This window comes from Castor canadensis, chromosome 10 (genome assembly GCF_047511655.1).
Source record: "Castor canadensis chromosome 10, mCasCan1.hap1v2, whole genome shotgun sequence".
Classification (NCBI taxonomy): Eukaryota; Metazoa; Chordata; class Mammalia; order Rodentia; family Castoridae; genus Castor; species Castor canadensis.
In genome coordinates this window covers 47,561,868-47,589,457 of record NC_133395.1, presented here as the reverse complement: position 1 = coordinate 47,589,457, position 27,590 = coordinate 47,561,868, and the positions used below count along the sequence as shown (strand labels likewise).

General features: G+C 33.2%; 1 protein-coding gene across 9 annotated transcripts in view; it reads left to right on the top strand.

Annotated features, from left to right (window-relative positions):
• Tdrd3 (tudor domain containing 3) overlaps positions 1-27,590 on the top strand; it is a 145,246-nt gene that overhangs the window by 57,172 nt on the left and 60,484 nt on the right. For all 9 annotated transcript variants that reach the window (XM_074043276.1, XM_074043281.1, XM_074043274.1 and 6 more), the window contains 6 exons: positions 10,454-10,614; positions 15,306-15,447; positions 20,427-20,498; positions 22,555-22,704; positions 26,623-26,763; positions 27,252-27,408. In XM_074043276.1, coding sequence (XP_073899377.1) covers positions 10,454-10,614; positions 15,306-15,447; positions 20,427-20,498; positions 22,555-22,704; positions 26,623-26,763; positions 27,252-27,408 — 823 coding nt within the window. The remainder of the gene's footprint in view (positions 1-10,453; positions 10,615-15,305; positions 15,448-20,426; positions 20,499-22,554; positions 22,705-26,622; positions 26,764-27,251; positions 27,409-27,590) is intronic.

Genomic DNA, 27,590 nt, shown 5'->3' with positions numbered 1-27,590 from the left:
AAATTAATTTTTAAAGATTAATACTCTTATTAAAAGATTAATACTCTTATTACCATTTATACCTACATCTGCTTTTAGTTTTAGTTTTAGAATGTATAATAGAAAGACTGGATCTGGTGTGAGGCAGATCCAAGTTTGAATTCTGATTCTGCTTCATAGTAGCTAACTGATTTTCTTTGCCCTTGGTGTTCTCATTTAAGACACATGAATGATCCTAATGGACTTTATAGTTCCAGAGGTAAATTAAATAACTTGTGTAAAGATTCTACTCAGTTTTATTATGTTTAGTAAGTGCTAAATAAATTGTAGTTAAGATAATAGTAAATAATTTTTATTTTATTTTATTTTTTTGAGACAGAGTTGCACCTTGTAGCCCAGACTGACCTGGAACTTCCTATGTAGTCTAGGCTATCTTCAAACTTGTGATCCTCCTGCCTCAGCCTCCCGAGTGGTGGGATTACAGGCATGTGCCATCACACCTCATTAGAAAATAATTTATCAATCAGTTTTTGGATGTATACTAAGGAAGGGACTCAGACATAAAGAAGACAAGTTTATGCCTTTTTAGAGCACATAGGCTTATGAGATCTTGGAAAATCAACAGAGTGAAGATAGTGAAGCAAATTCTATGTCAAAAATACATACAACACCTCAGCTTAGTTAGGGGCAGGGAGAAGTTGCTTTCCCTGCTACTAATTTTTAAAGATTAATACTTTCATTACCGTTTACATTTATGTATTTACACTACATATCTACTTTTAACTTTGGGAGGTGATTTTTAGTCAGGGAACAGTGGGAAGATCTCCATATGGGAGGCATATTTAAAGTCTTAGCGTACACATACTCTGTACACACATCTTTATATATATAAGATTTCTCTCTATATATAATCTATATCTATATCTATACCTATATCTATATCTATATCTGTATCTCTCTCTATATATCTATATAGTGTACGTGTATACATACATACTGCACACATGCTGTATGCAATGTTATTTCTATTTGGAAAATACAAAAAGCTATTTTTATAATACAAACTATAGAAAATAGGGCTTAACAAATCTTGACTGGTAACAGAACATGGAAGATAAGTGTGGTTAATATTTGTGATTACCAGAACCTAAATTCTCTCCTTGTGTTTGGAGGAATTTCCCATCTTAAGATAGTATAGAGAAGAAGAAAATGGTAGATCTTTCCCCAGCTTCTTTTGCACTATCCCATTCCCATGTACCTCAGCTCTGCTAGCAAGTTATTGCTGCTCTAGACTTGGGCTGGTTACACACAGGAAAACAAGAACTGTGTTGAAGAATCATCTGGTAATGGTAGAACTGTAGTGAGACTTCATTTCTGGGGTAGTAGGTGCTGCAGTGCTAGGGTAAGTGTCCAGAGCTAGTGAGATCATGGGTACAAAGCAAATGGGTAGATGTGTATCTCATGAATGCTGAGTGTCAACATCTCTTCATAGTTTACAGTGTTGAAACATTTAGTTGGTTGTTGAAATTGGCCAGGGAAATTGTCAGATGCTACAAATGATCACTTCTCCATTGTTCCCCTCTCAGAAATGTTTTTACCAACACAATTCTGCCATCAGGCTAGTTCTGTGCTTTGATTTGAAAGGTGTTTCTTGCCGTGTAGATTGTAAGACCTGTTCCTTCAATTCTCCTTTCAGTAAACTACCCAATGTCTTAGTTTTAAAACATCATTTAAATTACTTGAAATATTTAATATACCCAATTGGATGTGTTTTGAAGGTCAATAAATGAGCTCTTGCGAAGCTTCGTTGTGATTTAGGAGGTAGAACATTGTGGCCATTCTATTTATGGGGCCTCATCCCTTAGTCACCCGTTCTCACACTAATAAAAAGCTGTTGTGAAGTTTGAGTTTGGCTTTCCCTGATTTTAAAAAATACTTTGGTTACATGTGTAATTATTTCTAAACAACATAATTGTTTTGAAGCTGTTGAAAATGATAGTGTGTCATAAATTTATCACTTAATACTATAATTCATATTGCATATAGCTATTGTTTCTTTTCCATTTGTGTAATATTAAACTGTAAATGCAATTTAAAAACTAATAAGTAATACTAATTAATTCTGTTGATGGCAATTTAGGTTATTATTCTCATTTTTTGAAAGGAAACTTCTAGGAACAAATTTGTATATAACTTCTTTGTTTTTTCTTTTTTATTATATTATTGTGCTAGGAGTACATTGCGACATTTACAAAAGTTCTTAACAATATGTTGAATTCACCCCCTCCATCATTCTCCTTTATCCTTCCTCTTCCCCTGTTCTTAGAATAGTTTCAACATGTCTCATTTTTCCATTTTCATACATGAGTACAGAATATTTCCACTACATTCATCATCCTTCCTTCATCTTTTCCTTATATTCCTCCCTTCCCACTAGATAGGACCAGTTATACCTTCCTGTTCTCGGTTTTTGAAAAAACATGTTTTTGTTTGTTCAAGATAGCTCTATAGGGAGTTTCTTTGTGACATTTCCATGTATATATGTATTATAACCAGAATTGGTTCATGTCCTCTATTTTTCTCCTTTCTACCTTAGTCCCCTTCTTATGGTGATTTCAACAGGTTTAAACATTTTTTAAGAAGGTGAATATGGGTGCTGTATCTAACTTCTTGATGCACATGTGGAAGAGTTTCCCTAGGGAATGTAACCAGGAATTGAATTACTCTATGTTGACTTAAGCTAGTGTCCAACTTTATAAAATGATGTCAAATTATTTTGCAAAGTCATTGCACCAACTTACATTATCTTTACTAGTATATACAAGATCTTTTAAGATACTTGAAATTTCCAAATATTTCTAATTTTATAGTTGTAAAAAGCACTATTCTTTCTTAGGCTGTTTATTTTCCCCCCATATAAATTTTAGAATCAAGTATCTCTTAAAATACATTGGAGTTTTTAATTGAAACTGCATTTTATCTGCTTACCAGGTTAAATGCAGTTGATATCTTTATATGATATAATATATTACCACTAAAATGGTTAACCACCTATCTAAAGAGAAAAAAGAAACCTGATGTTCTGTATTTGGCACCTTCTATAGTATAATATTCCCAACAAGGTGATTTTTGAACTGCAGTCTTAAACCTCTGTCCCTGGTATTAGGGAGAAATGCAAATTCCAAGTTCTGTGAGATGGTTTCAACACAATCTTGATGTATGTTGTTGCTTAATTTTTCTGTAGCTTTAGAATTTATTAAAAGTATATAGGTTGTACATCTTTTGTAACTATTCCTGGAACTTTCTATTGTTACTGTGAATAGTATCTTAAAAATATTAATATTTCTGTTACTTGTGCATAGGAACACAATTGATATTTCTTTATTGATATTTAATGTTGCTACCTTGCCCATATTATTTTTAGTATGTGTGCATATGTTTCACATTTTATTTAAATTTGCCTTTTCTTGACATTTGATGTGAATTGACTCATGCAGAACGTGCTGTATCTGGCTTCCTTTACTTAGTGTAATGGAGTAACCTGTGACATGGGTTTCTGGTTATTATTGAGTACTATTCCATTGTGTTAGCTATACCATCTTTTGTCTTTCTATTTACTCATTTGCAGACATTAGATTTCTGTCCTTAGTTCTCTCACTTTTTTTTTCATTTGTGTCTCTTTTGTTGTTATTAGTCCTTAAAATTGTTGATTTGTGCCTTTACTCTTTGCTTCTTGATCACTTGTGTCAGGTATCAAGTTCATTGCTCTTTATAAAGAACTAATAATAGACTTTATTAACCCTACTTATTGTATTTTTACTTTATTTCGTTAATCTTCCTTTTCCCTAATTTGAATATATTCTGTTTTTCTTTTCCCAACCTATTAGTTCAACAAATTAATTTCCTCCTTTTCTGTTGTTAGCTTTTTAAGGATATTAATTTTTCTCACAGCACTATTTTAACCAAAGATTTTATACATGGTATTTTCACTATCATCATTTGGTTCTAAATATTTTACACATCACCTTGTGATTTCTTCTTTGTCTGTTTTAATTATGACATATTACAATTTTTATTACAGATCTAATTGTTATAATGTGATCAGAAAACTTGGACTAAGTGATAGCGAGCTGTATTTTGAAATTTACAAATGTATACGTTAAGGTTTGATAATGTATTTTTAAAGTTACATGTTTGCTTGAGAGGGGTATTTGTTCCTTAGTTACTGGATTCGGAGTTCTATGTAAATTTTTTATTATTTTACAGTTTTGTATTTGATAATTGCAAATTCCCAAGACCTTAAGGGCCCAAAATTTTATTTAATAATTTTTTTATGTCTTTAAATCTTTGTCTTGTTTGCTGATAAATCTTATGAACTTTTTTGTGGTTTACTGTTTCTTGGTCTTTCTGTGTGAGAATCCTGCACACCAGAAATCAGAAATTTTTTTTTTCTAAAACAGATAATGTGCTTGCTTCTCCCTGGAGCTACTCATTTATGGGGAGTGAAGGTTCTAGCTGAGGTTCACTTTCCCATTTCAACACTGGCCCAGAGCTGAAACAGTTGCTACCAGAGCAAGCATGTATCTTCTCCAGGTGAAAACATTCTCCAAATTGAGGCTTATCCTACATGAATGACATGGGGGAATTTCTGAGGAATTGAACATCATACAGACCTCTTTTTAGTTTAGTTTTCTTGGGTCTGATATTACAGTTAGGATGGTCTAGGGTCTGACAAATCATTCTTTCCCGTTTCTCTTTCTGAGCTTGTTTACTAAAGTCAGATTGTGTTAAAGTGATATTAAGAATTACTTTGATGAGAAAGAATTGGATAAGGAAAAGTACTTCATAAATGTTATTTAAAGCTTATCCTTTAGGTTTTAAAAGCAGCTATAGGCTGAATAGGTATTCTTCTTCCAAGGGAGCTTTCTTGAAATATTGCCAAGCTGCCTGGCCATAAGGTAGAGATGTGAATAATCCCTTGAAATGAATGGATGAGGAAGCAAGGCCTAGGAAATCTCCACCAAAGCCATTGGGAATGCTTTTGGAAGTAGTAATAAGCTGAAGAAGAAATGAACTGTGATTTTAATTAAAGTTAAAAGAACTATAGAGGTTGAAACTTTTTTTCTTTTTTTGGTAGTTCTGGGGTTTGAACTCAGGGCCTGCACCTTGAGCCACTCCACCCCCCTCCACTTTTAAATTTTTCCCCTTTATTGTGCTAGGTGGGGGTACATTGTAGCATTTACAAAGGTTCTTCCAGTGTATCAAATATATCATACTTGAACTCACTGCTCTTCTTCACCCCCCCTCCCGTGATTCCTGGAACAGTTTCAAAGGTATCATTTTTGCATTTACAAATATGTGTATACATTGTTTGTACTGTATTCATCCTCCTACCTCTTTCCCTGCCACATCCCCCCTTTCACAGGTGCCAACCTCCCTGCAGAGCCTGTTCCGCCCTCCTGTTTTCTGATTTTGTAGATGAAAAAAGATACAAGATAAAAAGAAAAACAACGTTTTTGCTAGTTTGAGATAAAGATGGCTAATACAGGGAGTTTCCTTGTGTTGTTTCCATGGATATATGTGTTGTAACCCCAATTGGTTCATCTCCTTTAGTCCTCTTCACTCTTCCCTAGTCCCCTTCCCATGGTGGCCCCAGCCATTTTACGATTTCTGTATTCATTCCTGTATAGAGAACACATCAACCAGCCCGGTTTTGTGATGATTTTTTTGAGATAGGGTCTCGCCAACTGTTTGCCCGGTCTGGCTTTAAACCATTATCTATCCTTCAGATCTCTGCCTCCTGAGAAGCTGGGATTGGAGGTGTGAGCCACTGGTGCCTGGCTGAAACTTTTATTTTCTCTTAATTGTACCCCACTTTGCAATAATGATGGAACATGGTTTGGAACTGAATCATACTCATAGACTCCAGTTAGGTATATCGGTTGATTCTAGGTTTGATGGAGAATATGATGATTATGTTGGTAAATATATATTAAGAAATTTATTTTTTAAGGGAATTGATAATTGGTGGTGCACTCCTGTAATCCCAGCACTTGGGAGGCAGACGCAGGGGGATTGAGGGTTTGAGGTCAGCCTGGGCTCCATAGTGAGATCCTGTCTCAGTCCTCCATTTCCCCAAAAAATAGATTATACAGATATGGTTGGCAAATGTTTTTAGATTAAGTGGCATAGAAAGTATAAGCTTAAATATTTTCTAGAGTTTTAAAAATCTCAGTTTGAACTGTTTTTGTGTTACCAAACTATAAAGAACTAGTTCTGTGTCTGTCATCCACACTTTGGAGAGTCTGATTGATACAAAAAATGTTATCTAATATGATTAAAAGATCCCATATCAGTTTGTATGACAAATTCAGGAATTCAGATGACAGAGGTTTTCATCTATCTAAGGAGAGGTAGGGATAAAGCCTGAATGAATAGAACATAATTAGTATTGTTTATTAGAGATGTTTATCTGGAAATAGCAGTGATGAATTCTTTTTTCCTATAGAAAAATTTTGCACTAATTTCATCTTGTACTCATATAAAAGAGAGAATCAGTCATTAAAGAAATCTTGGGCAGCCAAAGGTTAATCTTTTTAAATTCTCAATTATCATTTTCACCTAAAATTAATATCTTTTTACTTTAGGGCTGCCATTAATGGAGGTTGAAGAAAGATTTTTAAATTCTCATCAATCTTTTATTTATTTTTTAAGGTATCTCTTTGGTTATTTGCATTCTTTTGCAAACCACACCCTACCTCTTTGCTAACCACAGAATTATGAACAATACTCCTACAAAGATCAGTCACTTGGCTTCCTCACCATTGTAGAAACCGTTTTTCCCTGCAGACACAGTGTCACTTTTCAACTTTAGACACTGAACAATTAAAAAAAAAGTTAATATACACATTGGTGCACAAATATTTTATCTGCTTTTAGATGATTGTAGAACTGAGATTTAGGATCATAGTATTTTATTCTATCATTTATGTCTTACTACTTCTATATGTTTTCTTTATAGAATATATGCTCAATATTATAACCAGAATAATGAAAAAAATCATATGAATGTAGAATATAGAATATTTCAGAATTGTTGAACCACTAATGTTAAGGCTTGATGACTCACACTGAGAAGTGACTATCAAAACAATTTATAATTTGGGAGGTTCTCAGGAATATCTCATAAATACTACCTGCTTTCCTTCTTTGGTTTTGAACAAATTGGGAAGTTAAAGAATGGCAAAAGTGGGTCAAAGTGTCAATTTTATTACTGACAAGAAAGTACTTAGAACATGTGGCTTAGTGAGATGGTGAAGTAGACCCCCCTCACTTTCATCACTCTGAAAAAATATGGATTTATTTTAGCTCACAGTTTCAGAGGTTTCAGTCCATAGTACTTGTCTGTGTTGTTTTTGGGCCCATGCATGGTGAGGCAAAATATGATGGGAAGCCTGTGGTGGAGCAAAGCAGCCCACCTCATGTTGGACAGGAGGGAAGGAAGGAGGACAGGAAGGTCCCACCCTTCAAAGTCATATCCTCAGTGACCTACTTCCTATAACTAAATCCCATCTCCTAATAGCCCATTCAGTATGAACTCACCATTGTCTTCATCCATTGATTAGGTTAGAACCTTTACGATCCAGTCAATAGCAACACCACGTGGCCACCAAGCCTTCAACACATGGGCATTTTTTTGGGGGGAAGGAGGGGACACTTCGTATTTACACCATAACAGACTCATTGAGCAACAAAACATAACCTTACCACGTTGTACACTCACTCATGACATTTGCTAATCCAGTGAGTTGGTGAGTTAAAGTGCTTATTCCCCAGTGTGCCTGGCTAGATCCCAAGAGGAAGAAGGACCAGTCTGAGGCCAATATATACAGTATATTCTTCCCAGAGAAGTCATTCTGTAAGTATGTTTCTTAGCTGGGTTGCTGTAACAAATCAATACAAACTTGATGGCTTAAAATGATGGAACTTTACTTTCTCACATTTGTATTAGGCTTGATATCTAAAATCAGCATGTCAGTGGGTTGGTTCTTTTTGGAGTCCTTAAGGGGGTATGTGTTCCATACTTCTCTGGCTTTTGGTAGCTATAGGCACTCCTTGTCTCTTCTTGGTTTGTAGATGCATAACTTCCGATTTCTGACTCCATTTTTGTATGGCTTTATACCCTATGCCATGGTTTTTGTTTTCTTTTCTTAGAACACTCATTATTTGATTTAGGGCCTGCTCTAATCCAGAATATTCTTATCTCTTGATCCTTACTTTAATTACATCTGAAAAGATCCTTGTCACAGTGAGGCCACATTTACAAGTCAAGGTGGGCCTATCTTGTGGATCTTTACTTTACATCTGAAAAGACCCTTTTCCTACATGAAGTGAAATTTACAGGTTCCAGGTGGACCTATATTGTAGACCTATCTCTATTCAGTTTAATAAAAGAAATGGAGAGGCCAACAGTAATTAAATAAGTAAACTGTTTGTTTGCTAGGAAATGTCAGGAGTTGGGAACAGGTGTTCCTTTCAGTCCCCAGCTTTTTGTCCTCATGATCAATCAAATATAGGAGATCAGCAAAATAGTCCTGTTCCTACCTTGTGTTTGTATCATTGGAATTTCTTCAATTTGTGGTTCTTTGGCAGAATCTTTGAAAGCACTTGTCCATTTTGTGATTATTGGTGGTGAATACTAGGTAATATAATCCATATATCCATTTAACTATGCATGAATAAAATCCAGCTTGTTACAACACATGAAAGGCAAAACAGTGAAGGTGCTATGTCTATACCTATAGGATATAGAACTCTCAAAATTTCACAAAGATTCCTTGTAACCTCTATGTCATATAGACTAAGTGAGGGTGCCCTTGTTACTCTGGCTATTAAATTAGTAATGTTTAATTTCTTCCTTACTAAAAATTAAATAGAAACAAATGTTTTCCTCCCATAATTGCATGGAATTGCAGTGTCTAATACACATGAGTCTCTCATTGAAACAGAAGACTAGATCATCACTGAATATCTAGTGGGCCTTTGCAATGATGTAAATGGTCTATGTACTCTCCAACAATAGAACACTTAAAATATGGTTAGTGTAACTGAACAATTGAATTTTAATTTGGTTTAATTCTAATTAATTTAAATGCAAATTTAAATAGCCACATGTAATGGGTGGGTCTTATTAGGCACAGAGGCAAGATATATTTTAATACCTAGTGTATATTGGAAATACTAAGATAGAATGAATATTATAGTAACCATAACCTGCCTATAATTTAATTTAAATGTCTTTGTTTTAATGATATTAATAAAAACAAAAGGAAAAAAAATCATTCAGATTCAGCAGCTTATGGATACTTGTTAAAGGTTTGGACTTGTTTCACTTTGCAGTTTTTTCATAACTGAAAATTATTTCAAATTTTTAAACTCTTTTAATTGTATTCTTTGATTAGATCTAAGTTTTTAACAAAATTATTCATTTTCAGGCAAAATACTGGTAAATATGGTGTAGAAATGTTTGTCTATCATTTTACATTTCTTTTTGTTGAAAATATAAATTAAATATGCATAGAAAGATTTTACTTATAAGACTGTTTATTTTTAAAATAACCTTTTCCCCAAGCTATGATACTACTTAAAAGATATAATGTATTATGTGAACATTATCATTTTCGTTAAATTTATTTCTTCTACTTATAAGCAGATTTTACTGTTACTTTCCAATTTTGCCCTAAGCATTTTATTATATAAAACTAATTTTATAGCTAGTTAGTTCATTGATTTATTTCTATCTTTGATTGAAATCTAGCCAGAAAAAACATTTCTTCTCTTCACTGTCAACACATACAGTATAGCATTAGATGTAATATCATTTTAAAATGGAAATGTGGAACTAAGTCAAGTATAACTCACAATTATAGTTTAAACTTTAAATAGTTTAAACTTTGGGATTTTATTCTTAATTATACCAGAAGAGGGTGTACTTTAAACTTGATGTCTTTGAATAGAAAGCATTCCTTTGAACTGCTGCCATGATATTGATGTCTTTTAAAAAAAATTCCAAATTCTTTATCTCAGTAATGTCCCTTAGTGTACATGGGGAAGTACAGAGAGAATCAGGATGTATGTGAATCATTTAGAGCACATGAGACTCTAAGCATCAATTAATGTACCTTTTAATCCAGAAATAATGATTGTTTTTCTAGGAATTTCATATTACTACCTGAAAATGAATCCAGAAATTCTTTTTAAACTGCTCTTCAGGGGACCTTTCTGAAATTTTATCTTTATATACCCAAACCAAAAACTATTTGCCATATATTATACATATACATAGTATCAGTTTTGACTTTAGTTGAAGGTATCTGTATAAATCATAGTGTATAACCATTAGGAAAAGAGAAACCCTGTAAATGACGATATAGCCAGACTAAAAAGTGATTTTTATTCTTTTGTGTTTTGACAGCTCGAAGGTCCATGTGTTTTACAAATTCAAAAAATTCGCAATGTTGCTGCACCAAAGGATAATGAAGAATCCCAGGCTGCACCAAGGATGCTGCGTTTGCAGATGACTGATGGTCATATAAGTTGCACAGCAGTGGAATTTAGTTATCTGTCAAAAATAAGGTGACTGGAACTTTATATATTTGTTTAAAAGAGTGTGTGAAGGTGAGGTGGTTCATGCCTGTAATCTCAGTTACTCAAGAGGCAGGCATCAGGAGGATCACAGTATGAGGCCAGCCTGGGCAAAAGTTAGCAAGACCCCATCTTAGTCAATTTGCTGGGCATGGTCATGCGTACCTGTGGTCCCAGCTACTTGCAGATAGCAGATAGGACTATTTTGGTTTAAGTCACTGTGAGCAAAGACACAAGACCCATCTGAAAAATAACTGAAGCAAAAAGGGTTGGGAGTATGGCTCAAGTGATAAAGCGCCTGCCTACAAGTAATTTCATACCCTAGTACTGTCAAAACAGTAAACAGATAAAAACAAAAAAAACCACCTGATTTCACTTTCATTTCAGGAACTTTAAAAAGAAGGAACGATGATTCTAAAGTGCATGCTACACTTTTTCAGAAGTTATAAAGAGTTAGTCACTGTGTGATTCAGTGTTAATTTTCAAAGCAAATTTAAAGTTTTCTTTCTTGAAGATTAGTCTTCTCAGTTTTTGTGAAATTTTGGGTCACTGGTTATTTAGAACAAAATAGAATTTCTTTAAATATATTATCGTAGCTTCCTCATTAGCTAACTGTGGGTAAAATAGTGTGTCTATCATACTATTTAGTGTTCTAGCAAAATTTTATAGGCTATTGTGTTTTCTTATTTAGTGCTTAAAGCCAGGGAGATTTGTGTACTCCCCACATCCTATGACAAGGAAGAAGTTTCTAAGGAACAACTTTCCAAATCCTTTTTGTAAGTGTTTTGAGACATGCTTATTGGAATTAAGAAAAACAATGAGAAAGAAGGGAAAAAATCACCTTTATCCTCTGGGTCCTTTGAGCCTTTTCACTTAATACAAACTCTTGTACGATACTTTTCTTTAAAGCAAGCATTTATAGTATTGAGCATCCACTGTGTTCCATCTCCTTTGTGCAGTGCTTGAGGTACAAAAGTCAGATTTTGTTTCCCAGTAGCTCATATGCTAATAAGATAGGCACTTAGGCATACAGTTACTTTTTCTGAGTCTAGAAGATTACCTCAACCTGGGAGAGCCAGGGGTAGGATTTAAAATATGAATAGGTATTTGAAAGAGGTGAGAGGGAGATTAGCACATGCAGAGACACATTGTTCTGACAGTAGGTGAGTGAAAAGTTTCGTTTGGTGGAGCATCAGTGATCTAGGACAGTGGTATGTGGAAACAAATACAGCAGGTTGAGGCCTGGTATGTCATCCTCAATGATTTTTTGTTTGTTTGTTTTCCTCCACCTAAGGTTTGCCTCTGATAAGGGAAGCTGCTACCTCTTCAGAAGATATGTTTGTCTAAAATGTTGATTTCCATATACAGAGGAGAGGCTTAGTGACTTTGTGATTCTGTTGTGTTCTTTTGAAGAGTAGAGGAGTCCTACTTTTGTGGAAAGCAGGCTTCTTTCTGGGACAAATTCAGTCAGGTCCCCTACAGAGGGTTTCTCAGATAATTCAGAAAGGAAACTTGCCATATAATGGCTCATTTTCTGTTTTTATGTCTGGATATTTCTCTGAGATAAATGAAAATGCAAGATTGGTTTAGAGTGGAGGGTTCTGCTCAGTGCTGTCTAATATCCTCTTCTGTTGAATTTATTGTGGCTTATCTACCAAAAAAATTATATTATGCTCAATCACTCATCATTGAAGCGATTATCTTTTGGTGCTATAAAAATGACAGCTTTGTGCTTGTGAACAAAATGGAAGTATCTTTTCAAAGTAATTTTCATTAGTGGTTACCTTAGAAAGAAGGTAAAAGAACCCTAGATAAGATAAACCGGATGCAGATATGGGATGTGTTTTCTCAAATGGTCATTGCATTTTTGGGGGGCACTTTCTGCTCTTCTCCCCTAACTCCTGCTGCACCTTTCACTGTTTTTTGTTTTTTTTAAATAGAAATGAAGAAATAGTAAAGATATCTTAGGGTGCCAATAAAAATGATTAAACTAAAATGTGCTTTCTAAATAAGAGTTAATTATGTCTGTTTATCTTTCTATCTACCTGTCTGTCTGTCTATCTATCTATATCTATCGCTAAGTATCATCTCTTTCCCTGACTCTCTTCATCTGATCATAAGTATTTTTTAAAAATTGAAAAGGAGTCTAACATAGTCTCCAAAAACTGGGTGAAAACATTTGTAACGTGTAATAGATTTTTGAAAATCCTAAAATGACAGAATTAATGATCCTGCATCAACTTAGATGAAATGTGAGAAAATAATTTTGAGCAAAAAGAATAATGTTTAAAAGTGTACATTTGTAAAAATGTATGCATCTAAATATCAATAATATTGAGGTTTATCTCTAGCAAAGACGGAGGAAGGTATATTTGGGGAAACATAAAGTTGCCACTAAGAATGTCGTCTTTGTAACTAAGATGATGAGTAATCAACTCTAAATTTTGTATTTATATATAAATATTTTTATAAATATTTTTATATTTGATTTTTAAAAAATTAAAATGGTACAAACAAAATAAAACCTGTGGTTCCTTTTAAAAAAAAAAAGAGTTCATTATGGTCCTGAAGGCAGTATGGTAAGAATTACATTAAAATTTTAGCCCCAATTTTTGATTTGTAGCAGTGAAACTATAATCTGGTGGAACTCCTATCAATTGTCCTAATGAAATTGTAGGTCCAGCCTCAACCTAGTATGAAGAGTTTGGGAAGGGTGCATTGTTCACAAAAATCAGTTTATTATCTGCCTATAGATTACCTTATAATTTGAAAGTTACATTATCAGATTTTAAATGCCCTGTAATTTGCATCCTATTTTTTAAGATTTTGCACAGTTTCTTATATTGCTAATTTCATGTGTTCATACATTCTCACTGCATTTTTAATTTCACCAATTTGTAAGAAAGTATTGGCAAAAAGTGGTTTTGAAGAGCACACATAAGTTGTAGGTATTCAAATCAGTGATTTCTGTAGAATTAAAGAGTTCAGCTGCCTGGGGTCCTTGATGCTTATGTTTTTGATTTATCCTGAAATGATAACTATAGAATTATGAACATTTAGATTGCCTAGAATTGGGAAACACTTCTTAATGTAACTATTCAGTTGTTGCTGATCTTGAAGACTAAGAGACATTGTTGTAAGCTTACTACCTTCTTTCCTCCTCACAGAACTGTCTATTTAAGAGTTAGGTTTTAGGCAAGGTTGTTCACGACTATTTGTAAGATATGATTTCTTTCTGGTTTGTATATTAGCATACATTAATAGTAAAGGGGGTTTCATTGTGATAATTCCATAGAAGTGTAGTGTACAGTGTACTTTATACAAATTCACCCTCTTCATTGTATCCCCTTAACTCCTCCCTCCCCGGTTTTTCAAAGTATTTGGTAGATTTCATTATGTTATCTTCATGTGTATACACACACACACACACACACACACACACACGTAATGTACTTCGATCCTCTTCACTCCCTCCCATGTAAGTTGTAATTTATGACTAAGATGATTAACCTCAGGATCCTCAGAATAACCTTTAATGGCCTTATTGAAATACTGTTGATATATCAAATGGCATACATATAAGATGTACAGAATACTTTCTAGTATATAATCTACCTAACTCTGTATGGGTACTTCAAAGCTTTAAATGCAGGTGTACTCTATTTTTTCTTGTTAATAACTATTTTTTAAACCATCATTTTGAAAAAGACGTGATATTAATACTCATTGATTTAATGTTGCGTATATCAGTAGGTGATGAGGTTCATGAGCTTTTAAAATGTGACTGCTGAAGCCATTTCAGAATAATTTTCTTATGTACCTGAGGGTTTTAGAGAGACTACTTTCGGACTCTATTTGGAGTACTTTACCCCTTGCTATGTGTGGAAACAGATGGGTGGAACTCAGTGTATATGCTTTTACTTTAGAACAAACCTGTGTGATGAAATGGATTTCTTCCCTTGTTTCCTTTACCGAAAGGTTGGTAGGGAGGGTAAACATCTTGTCTCTGTCTTTTGTAAAGGGAATCATGGTTGTAAAGTTTGCCCTAGATCTGATAATAGTGGCCTAATGTAGAAAAGTCTATTTCAAGTTAGAAAAGTCCTCTCAAAGTCAGTGTGTAGTTTAAAATTAGTTTGTTAAAAGTCCTTTAAAAGTTATTATGTAAGTAATTCTCATTTGATCTTTATCTGGGTATTAACAAATAAGAGCATTGTTTTCAATGAATTACTGTAGTTCATATAGATAATAAATTTCTAAAGTTATTACTGGTAAGATATTTTTTTCTTTAGTGAAAATTTAATTTTATAGCAGTATATTTTTACAGTGTTGAGCCAAATTTAAGTGGGAAAAAACAAATGTTACATTTATATACCATGGTACAGTAAGAAAGTATTTTCATATCTTTTATTGGATTTATTCTTACACAGCTTTGTGAGGTAATGTTGTACACATTTTTTTTTTAACATGTGGAAACAGGTTTATGTCTTTGCTTTAAGCTAGAAAATGAGAATCTTTTATCTGGTCTTTCTGCTTGGTGTTATCTATTTATACTTTAGTATCCTGAAAAATAATTTCAGTGTTAAGTGCATTTAGAAGAACAGTAAGTCATATTATGAAACTGAATTCCAGTTTTGGGAAGGAGCCTCGATGTATTTTTAACTCTTTTTTTTCCTTTGCATTAGCCTAAACACACCACCTGGAACTAAAATTAAGCTCTCAGGCATTGTTGACATAAAAAACGGATTCCTGCTCTTGAATGACTCTAACACCACAGTTCTTGGCGGTGAAGTGGAACACCTTATTGACAAATGGGAATTACAGAGAGTAAGTGTAAACTAAGAATGGCTTCAACTTTTAAAACACTACATTCTTTTTATTGCATTCTGTTATTTTAAAGAGCTCTTCCTGTAATGTATGCAAGTTTAGTCCTTTGTGTCGTGATTTTTTAGTATGGAATATGATTTTTGAAGAAACTGAATAGCTAAGAGTGGAGAAAATAAATATCTAGGAGCATGTTTAAATATAGTCTTAATACTCAATATTTCAGTTATAATTTTCAGTATTTGTTATATTTTAGTACATATTTTAACAAATCCTTCTTTACTGACAAGTTTCAAAACTGCCAAGATACCAGTTACAAATTATGTATAATTTATCTGTGCACAATTGTTTTTGAAAAACCAAGTGTTTGTGAATATACTTGTATATAAATATAATGAATGTGTATTTGTTTTATCTATATACACACATGCATGCAAGTGAAAGTAAGTTAGAACTTCACTTAATGAAGTTCTTGATTTCCTAGTCTCATTAGTTGAAGTTTTTCTCCATTTACATTTATAGTGTCTTCATCCTGCTAATCATGTAGGTTACCTTGTAATTGTTCCTCTTCTTTTCCAGAATTCAGTTCTCTTGATCCACTGTAGTCAAATATCATGTCAGTCCCTCGTTCTTCAGTTCTGTTTTCTTAACTGTGATTCAGATCTTTAATGGCTCTTGCCTGGACTTCTGAAGTAGCCATTTAGCTGTTTCCCTGTATATCCTTTCTTTAATCTACTAATTTATTTTATAAGCTTATGCCACCTTATCTTCCTTCAGCGTCGTTCAGAACATGTTGCACATTACTTTTGTTTTAAGTGCCGTAATTGTTGTTTAAAGGCCATCTGTACTCTAATCCTAGTTATAGTTTATCTTTTCGACTCTCTGAATTCTTTCACATATGGAACTTCTTACTCTGTGATTTTCTATACTTTCCTCATTTATACTTTTGGACAAAATTGATTGTGCCACTTTTATGCCATTTATATTGATTTCTCTCTTCTAATCCCAAATTATCCCATGCTTTTAGATCTAAATCAAATGTTTGCTTCTTCACAAAATGAAGTCATTGTTCCTTACTGAATTCTTGAATCACATATCTGTATGAACAGTATATTATTTTTACTTAGCCCTCAAATTATTCTATTTTTCATCTCCCTTAACAGATTATAACCTTCTTGGCATCAGAATTCCTGTTTGTGTCATTTTTGTTATGTTCTACAAATACTTGTTGAACAGTGTGGATTGTGTTGGATTCTTGCATCTATATCTCTTCTGATCCACCTAATAGTCTTGTCAGAGGACATTATATTCATATAGATCAAAAAATGTACTTTTAAGAACTGCTAAATAATAGCTGATAGGTGAGTGATGGATGTGAGCAAAATCCAGGGCCATTTTTTCCTATTATATCAGAATAGCTTTCCTATCTCTCTAAAGTAGTGATTCTGAGACATGTAATAAATGTCTTAGAAAATATTTGTGGAATGAATAAATTGCAAAGCACATAAAGCTAATTAATCTTTGAGCTAAAATTGATATTCTCATGCCAACTTCAAATCTTGCCTATTTCTGAAGCCAGCCAAGGGCCTAGCAATATGTCAAGCTTTTATTTCTTTATGATATGTTACTCCATCCTGCTTTTTTAGTTGGAAAGTGCCTGTATTTGGGAGGTAAATGGATAAGGAGATTTAGACAAATTTTTGTTTCCCGGTACTCATTCCTGATGATGTGAATATGCTACATTTTGGGCTGCTGTATTATAAAATATAAGATAATGTTCCACGACTGTACTGTTTAATTTAAAATATCAGGAAATAAAGCAATTTGGAATTGGCTTAATAGTTCTGCATAAGTAGCCAAGTTTATAAACTTTGAATTTCTTAGAGAAATTTCACCCATTTCATGTGATCCTTTCATAAATTAGTATATTTTTGTTGTCGTCATAGATATTATGAGGTATGGTAAAATGTTCTCAAGTCAGACCAACACCTTACATAATTTTTTCATATCTCAGCCAGAACCACTTCACCTCCAACCATTAAATTAGTTAAATACTTGTGTGAACCTCCTCACTGACCACAGGCACATAGACAGACAGACAGACACACACACACACACACACACACACAAAGTTTAGAAGTAGTTTGATAGTTGTCTTTGAGATATTTTGTTATATATTTGTATTTTGTTTCCTGAAAACCATGTTAGCATTTCTTATAAAGAGATAATAAAAATTTATATTTAAAATAATTTTAAAACATCTTAATGCGATTGTAGTTTTAGACTTCATAGCTTTTTGATTGAGTAGCCATAGCAATGTAAGAAACATGGAGAGTACAATTAATTGCTTGAGCAGTTGGCAGGTGGTACACATAAAATATATACATGAAAATCATAAATCAGAATTAATTTTGAAAGTAAGGTAACTAAACATTCTTGGTAAAATAGAAGGGAGCATTGGACACATGCAGGTGTTGTGGTTGTAGCAAACAAAGATGAAGAAAAAGGAAAGAAAAATCTTAAGCCTTATTTTTGTACATTTGCATGGTTCTAAGTGTTCTTTGTTAGATGTATTGCAAAGTAATGTAGTTCTGGAATATTTTAGTGCCCCCAAATCATAAGGTTTTTTCTCATTTCTTTGTTCTTTATTGTCGTAAAGAACACATAACATGAATTTGACATTTTAACCATTTTTATGAGTAAAGTTCAGTGTCATTAACTACATTTACATTGTCATATAACTACTACCACCCCATCCATTTTCCAATCTATTTCCTTTTGTCAAACTAGAGCTTTCTACCCATTATTTAAAAATAACTCCCATTCCTCCCACTCTATGGCAAATACCATTCTACTTTCTATCTCTATGAACTTGACTATTCAAGTATCTCATGTACATGGAATCTTACAGTATTTGTCCTTTTGTGTCTGGCTTATTTCACTTAATATAATATTTTCATTCATGTTGTAGCATATGTCAGAATTGCCTTCGTTTTTAAAGGTGAATAGCATTTCATTGTATACCTATATCACATATTGTTCATTCATCTGTAATGGACATCAGTGTTGTTTTTACCACCTACTTATTGTGAGTAATACTCTGTGAACATGAGTGCACAAATCTGTGTTCAGTTCTTTGTTTATAGATGCAGATGTGAAATTGCTGAATCATATGGTAATCATACGGTTTTGTTGTTGATGTTGAAGAACTGCCATTCTGTTTTCCACAGTAGCTATACCACTTGTATTCTCACCATTAATGCCTAGGGGTTCTGATTTCTTCACATCTTCACCAACACTTGTTCTTTGTGTTTTTTGATAGTAGTCACCCTAATGAGTTGAAATAGAACCTCATTGTAATGAGCATCAAATATCTGTGTCCCTGAATCATGCCTATAAGCAGAAAGCCACAGTTTATTCGTTTTGTTTTGTTTTTTTTTTCGTCTTTCTGTTTTCAGGATAATAATCTTGACCTAACTGTTGTCCTATGTCTCAAAATAGTTGTTGTTTTACATATTGTCCAAACTAATTGTTTATAGAAGGAGATTAAGTTTGGCTCTTGTGAACTTCATCATGATGGGAAATAGAAATTCTGTAAGGTATTTTTATTTGTATCATGTGATAAGAGATGGTGTTATTGGTCACTTATGTGAGCTTTTAAGAAGGTTATGGTATAAATAGAAATGACTTGTAGCTGTTTGCATAGTCTTTTTCTTTTATCTAAATTAAAACTGAGGGAGGGACCCTAGATAGTCCTATGCATTTGCCATGCTTAGTATCTTAAATGTAAATTGTGAAGAAATGTGGCATTCATGTACAGTTTAAATTATTCTTTACTCATTAAACTGAATGTTGTGGTTGTCTTTAGTCTTTCTATTTACATGATTTACCTGAAATATGTAACATTGTTTATATAATTGAGGAACTCCAGAATGTGATCACAAGTGTTCATGGTGTTTTTTAAAACTCTTTTTACATCATGTTTTAATCGTAACATTTTCTGTAATGATAATTATTTAAGAAGTTTCATGTTAACACCTCAAAAACAAAATGAATAGGTTTTGAAGGTTCTTTATGATACTTTGGAAAGACTTTGCAATGTGAGAAATTGCTTTTGCTGGGAAAAATTTTTTCCATTTGATAACACATTGTTATTTCTCTGGCTGTGAGATTGAGGAAAAAAGAAAACTGAAATCGGTATAGTTCAGAAGCTTATTTTTATTAAAGATCAATCAGCTGGTTGAATACTTCCCAAAACATGAATTGTTTTAAGACATTATTGAGAAATTTTTACTTTAATTGAATGATCCTTTATATTATAAATTGTAACAATCTGATCTTGGTCTGGGAGTTTGGCTGAAGTGGTAGAGCACTTTTTCTAGCCTGATTAAGGCCCTTGATTCAGTTCCCAGTGCCAAAATGAACAATTTGATCTCTTTAAATAACTAGAAATCACTTTTATCAGTATGATTTTACTAGCAATTTTTATGTCTAGTAATTTGAAGATAATTTCCAGGTATTATTTGTCTATTAGGTTATATTATTTAAAATAAAATTGTGGGGCTGGTGGAGTGGTTCAAGCAGTAAGAGCACCTGCCTAGCAAGCATGAGGCCCTGAGTTCAGACCCCTGTGCTGCCAATAAACAAGCAAGCAAACAAACAAACAAATAAAATTGTTGCCAAAGTTTATTGTATTTTAATTCACTATCATTGAGATCTGTTTTTTCCTAAGGAGAATAGTTTTCAAACATTTATGAAAATTATATGTGAATGTATGTTTTAGTCAGTGCAGATGAGGGAAGAGCCTTTGGGAAGTTCCTGAAGTGAGAAGTAAAATTTTTTGTATACTGTTGTTTGAAACAATTTAGTGAAGGCCTTTTCCTGTTTCTTACACATATCTACTCAAAGCAGTGAATTCCTGGTACATTATGAATGTTGTCAGTGTATTTTTTTTTTATGTCTGAATGATTTCTTTTTCACAGAGCTTATCAAAACACAATAGAAGCAATATTGGAACTGAAGGTGGACCACCTCCTTTTGTGCCTTTTGGACAGGTAATGACTTTCATGTTGGCAGGTGAATTTAAATCAGGAAAAAGTGTTTTTCATTTGTATGTAAGTTCTGCTTAGTTTTTTGTTGAACTATTTATTCAGAGGTCATGGATTACGTGGAAATACAAAGTTCAAGGAATTCAGTAGTTTTGCTGTTAACCCAAAGAATGAAGCAATTAAGAGCCATATCTGGTGAGGGAAGGGGCTTTTTAAAATGGGAAATTCAAAAGTAAGAAGACAAAAGTATGCCATAATTTCTTCCAAGATTCTATTTCTCTGCATTGGTCCAAATACCCATCTCAGCCAGGGGACTTACTTTTATTTGCAGTTGGTATTTTTCTTTTCTGTCCCAGTAGCACTGATTGTTATTCAACATAAACTAAAATTTTTCTGTGTATTTCCTCTTTTAATCCCTCTTGCAAGGTAGCTCTGTAGCTGGCCAGTATCTTGTGTCTTTCTTATTGTGCTCAGCATGAAATTGCATTCATGACACTGTCTTCCAACCTTTCCTCGCTTTGTCCCTGAGAAATCGGAGAGTAATCCCTGTAGCAGTTTGCTCTTCCCCTCATGATACCACCAAAATTTAAATACCGAAAATTTGCCTTATACTTGTTCTTTCATTATATTCAAGAGTGCTGATGGAGAGTAAAGGCAAATTAGGAATTATAAAGGTAGGAAAGAGAGTCCTATATTTCAATAAAAAGTTGAACAATTTTGGTATAAAAAAATTACCTAGTTGATGTAAAGATAAATGGCATGCGATCAACTGTCATCCTCTTCAAAAACCCTCTGTGGAAGATCACCCCCGAATTAAATTGAAATCATTCTTCCATTATGACAATTTTGAAAATATTTTGAAAATCATGATTTTTTTCCTTGTAGTTTGGAACAATAGGTAGTCAAGATAAGGAGATATGAAGTTCTATGGTGTGGTCGTGATGAAGATACTTTCCCATTATGATAAAAAGAACCCAGAATGAAAGCAAAGTGCAGGCATTCTGATAATTTATTATTGAATATAATAAGTGACATATTTTAAGAGTTCAGCCTTAATCATTTTATTGATAATATTTCTCTTCCATAAATTACTTTAGACCTGAGCTTTTTTCCAGAGAGACTTATAATCTAATTATTTTCAAGGATGTGAAGTGTGTTTTGTAGCTTTTGTGGGGTTAGAAAGTACAACAAAGGTATGATTTTATTAATATTATTTATTTATAAGTTTCATTTTGAAAAATTCTTATGCAACATATTGTGTTGTGCATGGGTTAAAAATATAATAATACTGGCTTTGTATTGGTATCAATAGCATTTTTATATTGCTGAAAATGCATTGTGTTACTATAACATTTGTTTGAGAAGATCTCCTTTTCCTTCCTATTAATGAGCTGAGAAAAGGTTCACTTTGTAGAATTTTTACTTAGAATTGGAATGTAGGCCAGAATTTAGAGCTATTTTTAGGAGGTGATGCCTTTTATACTTATTTGTGAGACTACAAACCAAAACGTAAACAATAACAACAAAAAAACCAAGCAAATAAAACATTGCACCCTGATTGGAACACAGGGTGAGTTTTTAGCTTTTGGTTTATACCTTCGGAAACACGTTTTCATATATTAAAATAACTGTTCTGCTCAACTCCTAAGAAGACACTGTAGCACAATGTGGAAATTGAGCTCTTCGTTAAAAATCAACCTTACCTTACCTGTTTTTGTACGTTACTCTAGACACTTTGAAATCTAAAGGTATTTTAAGTTATTACCCTAAAATGAAACTTAGATCTCTTGGTCCAATATATCTTAAATATGTGCCCTGTTTTAGATGACTACATTTTTATACATCTCTTAACTTCTCTACTTGTTACATGTCTTTAAAAGTCACTTCAATCAGTTTTCTACTTTTTATTTACTTATTTTGTAAAATCTGAGGAATGGAATTGTGTTTTTGTGGACCCACAACAATTGTAAGAGATAAACATCTCTTTTGAAGAAATATTACTTCCTAATGAAGACTGATTTCTTTTGGAATTATTGAATTACATTTTTATTTATTTTATCAGAAGTGTGTATCTCAAGTACAAGTGGATAGCAGAGAACTTGATCGAAGAAAGACATTGCAAGTTACAATGCCTGTCAAACCTACAAATGACAATGATGAATTTGAAAAGCAAAGGACTGCTGCTATTGCAGAAGTTGCAAAGAGCAAAGAAGTAAGAAGTTAAATCATCACAAATGTCTCTTATTTCTTATCATGTTCTTTTTAGATTACTCATGGCAATTATTTCTTTTCACATAAGATAACTAATTCAACATATGCTTTTCGTTATTCTTTTTGGGTATTCCATAAGTAGAAAAACATCCTGCTATCTTGTGAGTTTTTAAGCTTACATATTTTGTTCATATGTTCTTTTTGCAAGTCTTCTTGGCAGTTCCAATAATTTTGTCTTACTACCAACTCACCTTTTTATTCTACCTCTTCTTTTTCTTCTTAATAATGTAGCAACTGAACACAACATTTTTTAGCAGAGGGTTTCTTGTTATTAGTTGAACTAGTTAGCACTTTTTCAAGATAATTTGCCCCTATGATAGCTGCTTCTGATGAATAGCAATTTCTAAGGATTCAGTAAAAATTAGAGGATAAATCAGTATGTCAGAATGAACATTCTTATCAGTTTTAAAAATTTATAGTGAAAATGTTTATCTTTGGATTATATGTAAATTTATATACACATACACATTCTCCATTTTATACTATTATTGATCAAAGGTTCTCTTTTAATTGTTCTGAATATCTTGCTTATACTTATTGATTTTTAGACTTTGATAAGACATTTTTAGCTTATGAGTCAGTTGCTTAGGCAGACATTGTTAATCATTGAGTAACTACTTAATAAATAACTGCGTTCCTATTTAAGTTCGAACTTTAAGTAGAAGACTTACTGAAATTTGATTGTTCGCCCTCGCTTCTTCCGATCATCAGTCTAGTGTAGGTGCCAAACGCCCACACTCTGAAATCAGACAGCCTGGAAGTGTATCCTGCAGGTAACCGTGAATTGGTTATTTAGCTTTTTGTACCCCAGTTTTCTTCATCTATAAAATTTGAGAACAGCAGTGATACCTAAATCATATGGTTGCTGTGGGAGTTAAATTGATAATCTCTAATAAAACATTTAGAACTACTCCTGCTCACTGGCACAGATCATGACATTCCTTTGCTCTCTCTCTGTATATTTTTTAATGACTCTGGTAAAGTTGTTCTTTTCATTTACATGTGTCTCAAACTTTCCTCCCCAAAATTTTGTAATAGAGTACTGTTGACATATTGTAATGTGTTTCATTTTTTTTTATGTTTAATTGATCACATTATATTTTATTAACAAATATTTGATAATTAAAGAATCAGTGTCTTTTTAGAATTGAAACAGATTTCAGAACTTCTCAGTTTATATATGAGAGGAGACTAAAAACTAACAAACTTGGAACTTGTCTAAAGTTATCCAGTGGCAATTCTAAAATTAAATCTGTATGTAACATAATAGAAAAATCTTTATTTTAAATAATATAAACATACAAAATAAATCAATTGCAGGTTGCAGTTTTAAATATAATGGTCTGATTAGGTCTTGAGGTAGTGAGATTTGAGCCATGCTTTGAAGGAGATGAGAGAATTATCTGTGTGGTTATTGGGGAGTGGCCCAGGGAGAACAAGAAGCCATTGTAAAGATTCTCAAGTAGGGGCTTATGTTCAAGAAATAGAGCAAAGTGACAAGAAATAAAGGAAGATAAAGAGTGATGATGGAGGTTAGCTTATGTAGGACCCTATAAACTGTTGTAAAGACACTGACCTTTTATTCAGAGTGAAATTGGGAGCTTTTTGAGAGTTTTGAACACAGTAATAGCATCAGCTGACCTACATTTGAAAAGACTAATTCTGGCTGCTGCATGCAGACTCGGTTGTAAAGAAGAAAGATTGGAGTTGTAGACAAGTTAGGAGATAATCGAAGTAATCCAGGAGGGGGAAATGATGATATCTTGGATAAAGACAACAGCTATGTAAGTGGCACAAAGCTGTCAGTTTCTGAAATTTTGCAAGTAGGGCCATCAGCATTTCTGAGAGATTAGATATGGGCATGTGAGAAGAAGAGATGTAAAGAATGACTGCAGAGGTTTTACCCTAAGAAATTGTCAGGTTAGAGTTGACTGGAGAAGATGGAGTGAGGTAGATATAAAGAGAGAAGATGTGGTGTTCCACTTTGAACATATGAATGTTGAGGTGCTTATTGGACATGCATGTAGGAGTGTTACTAGGCAGTGAGATAGAAGAATGTAGTTGAAAACAACTGTGGAGTAGATACATGCATGTGAGAATTGTGTGCACATGGATAGTATTTAAAATCACCAGGCCAAATGAGATTACCAAAGAAGGACTTGATAGACAAGAGAAAGGGTAAGTAATGAACTCTGTACATATCGACCTTAGAGGTTAGATGGATGAAGTTGAGCCAGTCAAGCTGTGATTAATAGTATGAGGTAGAATATGCAGGAAATGTATCATGGAGAAAGGACTGAGGACTTACGAAGGACATTTGAAAAGCCTTGTGTGATGAGGACTGAGAGTTAACATGGTTTCAAAGTGGTTATTCATTTCCTCTGCATTCACGTTGATGTGGTAAAAATCCACGCAAGTTCTTCAATAATTATTTCAGTTTTTAAAGTAAGAAAGAAAGCAATGTCAACAGTGATACTGGGGTAGAAGGTGTTGAAGGACTGAGAAATAATAACATTGTCAATAGTTTAGAGTGAGAAGCGAATGGGTTAGGGAAATAATAGAAAGCGTTAAGAGCCTACTTGAGTTTCACAGTTGTGATAATCTTACGTGTGTCTGATTGACATACCATGGGCAGGATGAAGTGGTCCGTAAAGGCAATGCCAGTTACCTAATAGGTGTTTTTTTAAGTTGTGATGGTTATCATTATTTATATGTTTTATGAGTAATGGCTATTTTAAAGCAGTAAAAAAAAAATTCTGAAGGTGATATTCATCCTTTTCCTTAATTCACAAAATGGAAAGAAAATAATAAAGAAATGCATCCAGAACATGGGACCGTTTCTTTGGCACCAAAAGGAAAAGCACTTTTGGGGTTATGGAATATAAATTCTGGAAATGTATTTAATTTGGAATATGTTAGGCTCCATACTTTTTAGGTAACTGTGTTCTGGTATATTAATCAAAAGTAATTACCATCTGTTAATGAGTGTTTGCTCTGTGCCAGTATTGAAATAAACGCTTCCAATTGATGATGTCATTTAATCCTCTCAAGGTAGGTTTTTCCTCATCCTTCTTTTAAGGCTGAAACACCTGAGGCTCAGTGGAAAGTGTTATATAATCAGATGTGGAATTTGCACATATGCTGGCCGTGTGGTATTTCTGTCTTTCCAAACCAGTGTTCCTTGTGGCCTAGTTTTTTCATAATTGTTTTAAAAAGATAAAAATGTGTTTAGATCAAATTTTCAAATTTAGTTACACATATAGTTATTCGAATAAGACAAGTATAATAAACTTTTATATATTGTGTGTAAAAATAGCATCTTGTATGATTAATGTAAATAATAATTTTGTAAAGAGAGTTTTAATCCAGTATTCAAATTATAATACGTTATTTGCTTATTAAGATTATAGAATCATATTATTGGACATGGGTATGATTTAACAAATTCTTAGACAGATTTAGTGCCTTGCTCGGGATAACCTTGCTTCATAGCTGGATTTAGAACTCAGGGCTGAGACATCAGTTTGATATTTTATCCTAGAATTGTTTTAACAACTTATCTTTATAATGTTTATATTATTTTATTTTCTTCTATATTGTGTGCATGTAGGTTTATTTTAGCACCTGGCCTCAGGGAGATTTCGAGATTATAATCAGAACTTTTTATTGCCTGACCTGGACTTGAGAAAAGAAAATACTATATCTGTAATCTAATCTGTAATCTATGCTGTTTGAAAAGATTCTTTCATTTTTTTTATGTAAAACATAATTAGTAAACTCAATAATGTTGGAGTTTTTAGTTTTTACAGCTGTTTTTAAATGCTATTTATATCTCTTTTTATCTTTCTCTTATCTAAAGACCAAGACATTTGGAGGAGGTGGAGGTGGTGCCAGAAGTAATCTCAATATGGGTTCTGTTGGTAACAGAAATAGGGAAGTTCTACAGAAAGAAAAGTCATCCAGATCAGAGGGGAAACATGATGGTGTCTATAGAGAACTGGTAAGGCTACAGAAACAACCACAAGGTTAATGTGTTGGGTTTTTTTTTTTGTTTGTTTGTTTGTTCGTTTGTTTTTTTCATATTTTTCTTTGACTTTTTGGAGAGATGTTATGTAAGTTACATTTCCTTTCTTGACTAGAGAACTATCAAAATTTTACCTTTTTTTTTTTAAATGAAAAGTTCTCATTAGGTACCCTTTCTCCACTCTTTTATTTTGAAGAACTTATTTTAATACCTTATAAAATTTATTTTGTTTTGCGTTTTCAGTGGAAGTTGCTAAATTAGAGAGTACTCAAGGCGTAACCCCACATATCATACAGATTCTTCCTTCACTGTTAATATGAAAAAGTAGCGCATGAATGTTGTGTTAGTATGACATTTTTTCCCAAAGATATGCGATGAAATATTGAGTTGTCAGTAAATAGTTAAAACTTCTACCTAGATCTATTTATGTACTGCCCACATAGCTTTCTCTTTGTTCCTTGTAGGTTGATGAGAAGGCACTGAAACACATAACAGAAATGGGCTTCAGTAAGGAAGCATCCAGGCAAGCGCTCATGGATAATGGCAACAATTTAGAAGCAGCATTGAATGTACTTCTCAACAGCAATAAACAGAAACCGGTTATGGGTCCTCCTCCAAGAGGTATAATTTGTTAAGCCATGTGCCAGACAGTATTGTTTGCTTTTTAGAGCAGTGTTTGTTGTCAATAGAGGCTGTTTTATTGCAGTGAGGGCTGTAATCTTATGTAACATTGTGGTAAGTAGAAGGAATGTGAAGCAGCTGCAGAATACTTCTGTGAGGCTGTCAGTCTTTACATAAACTAT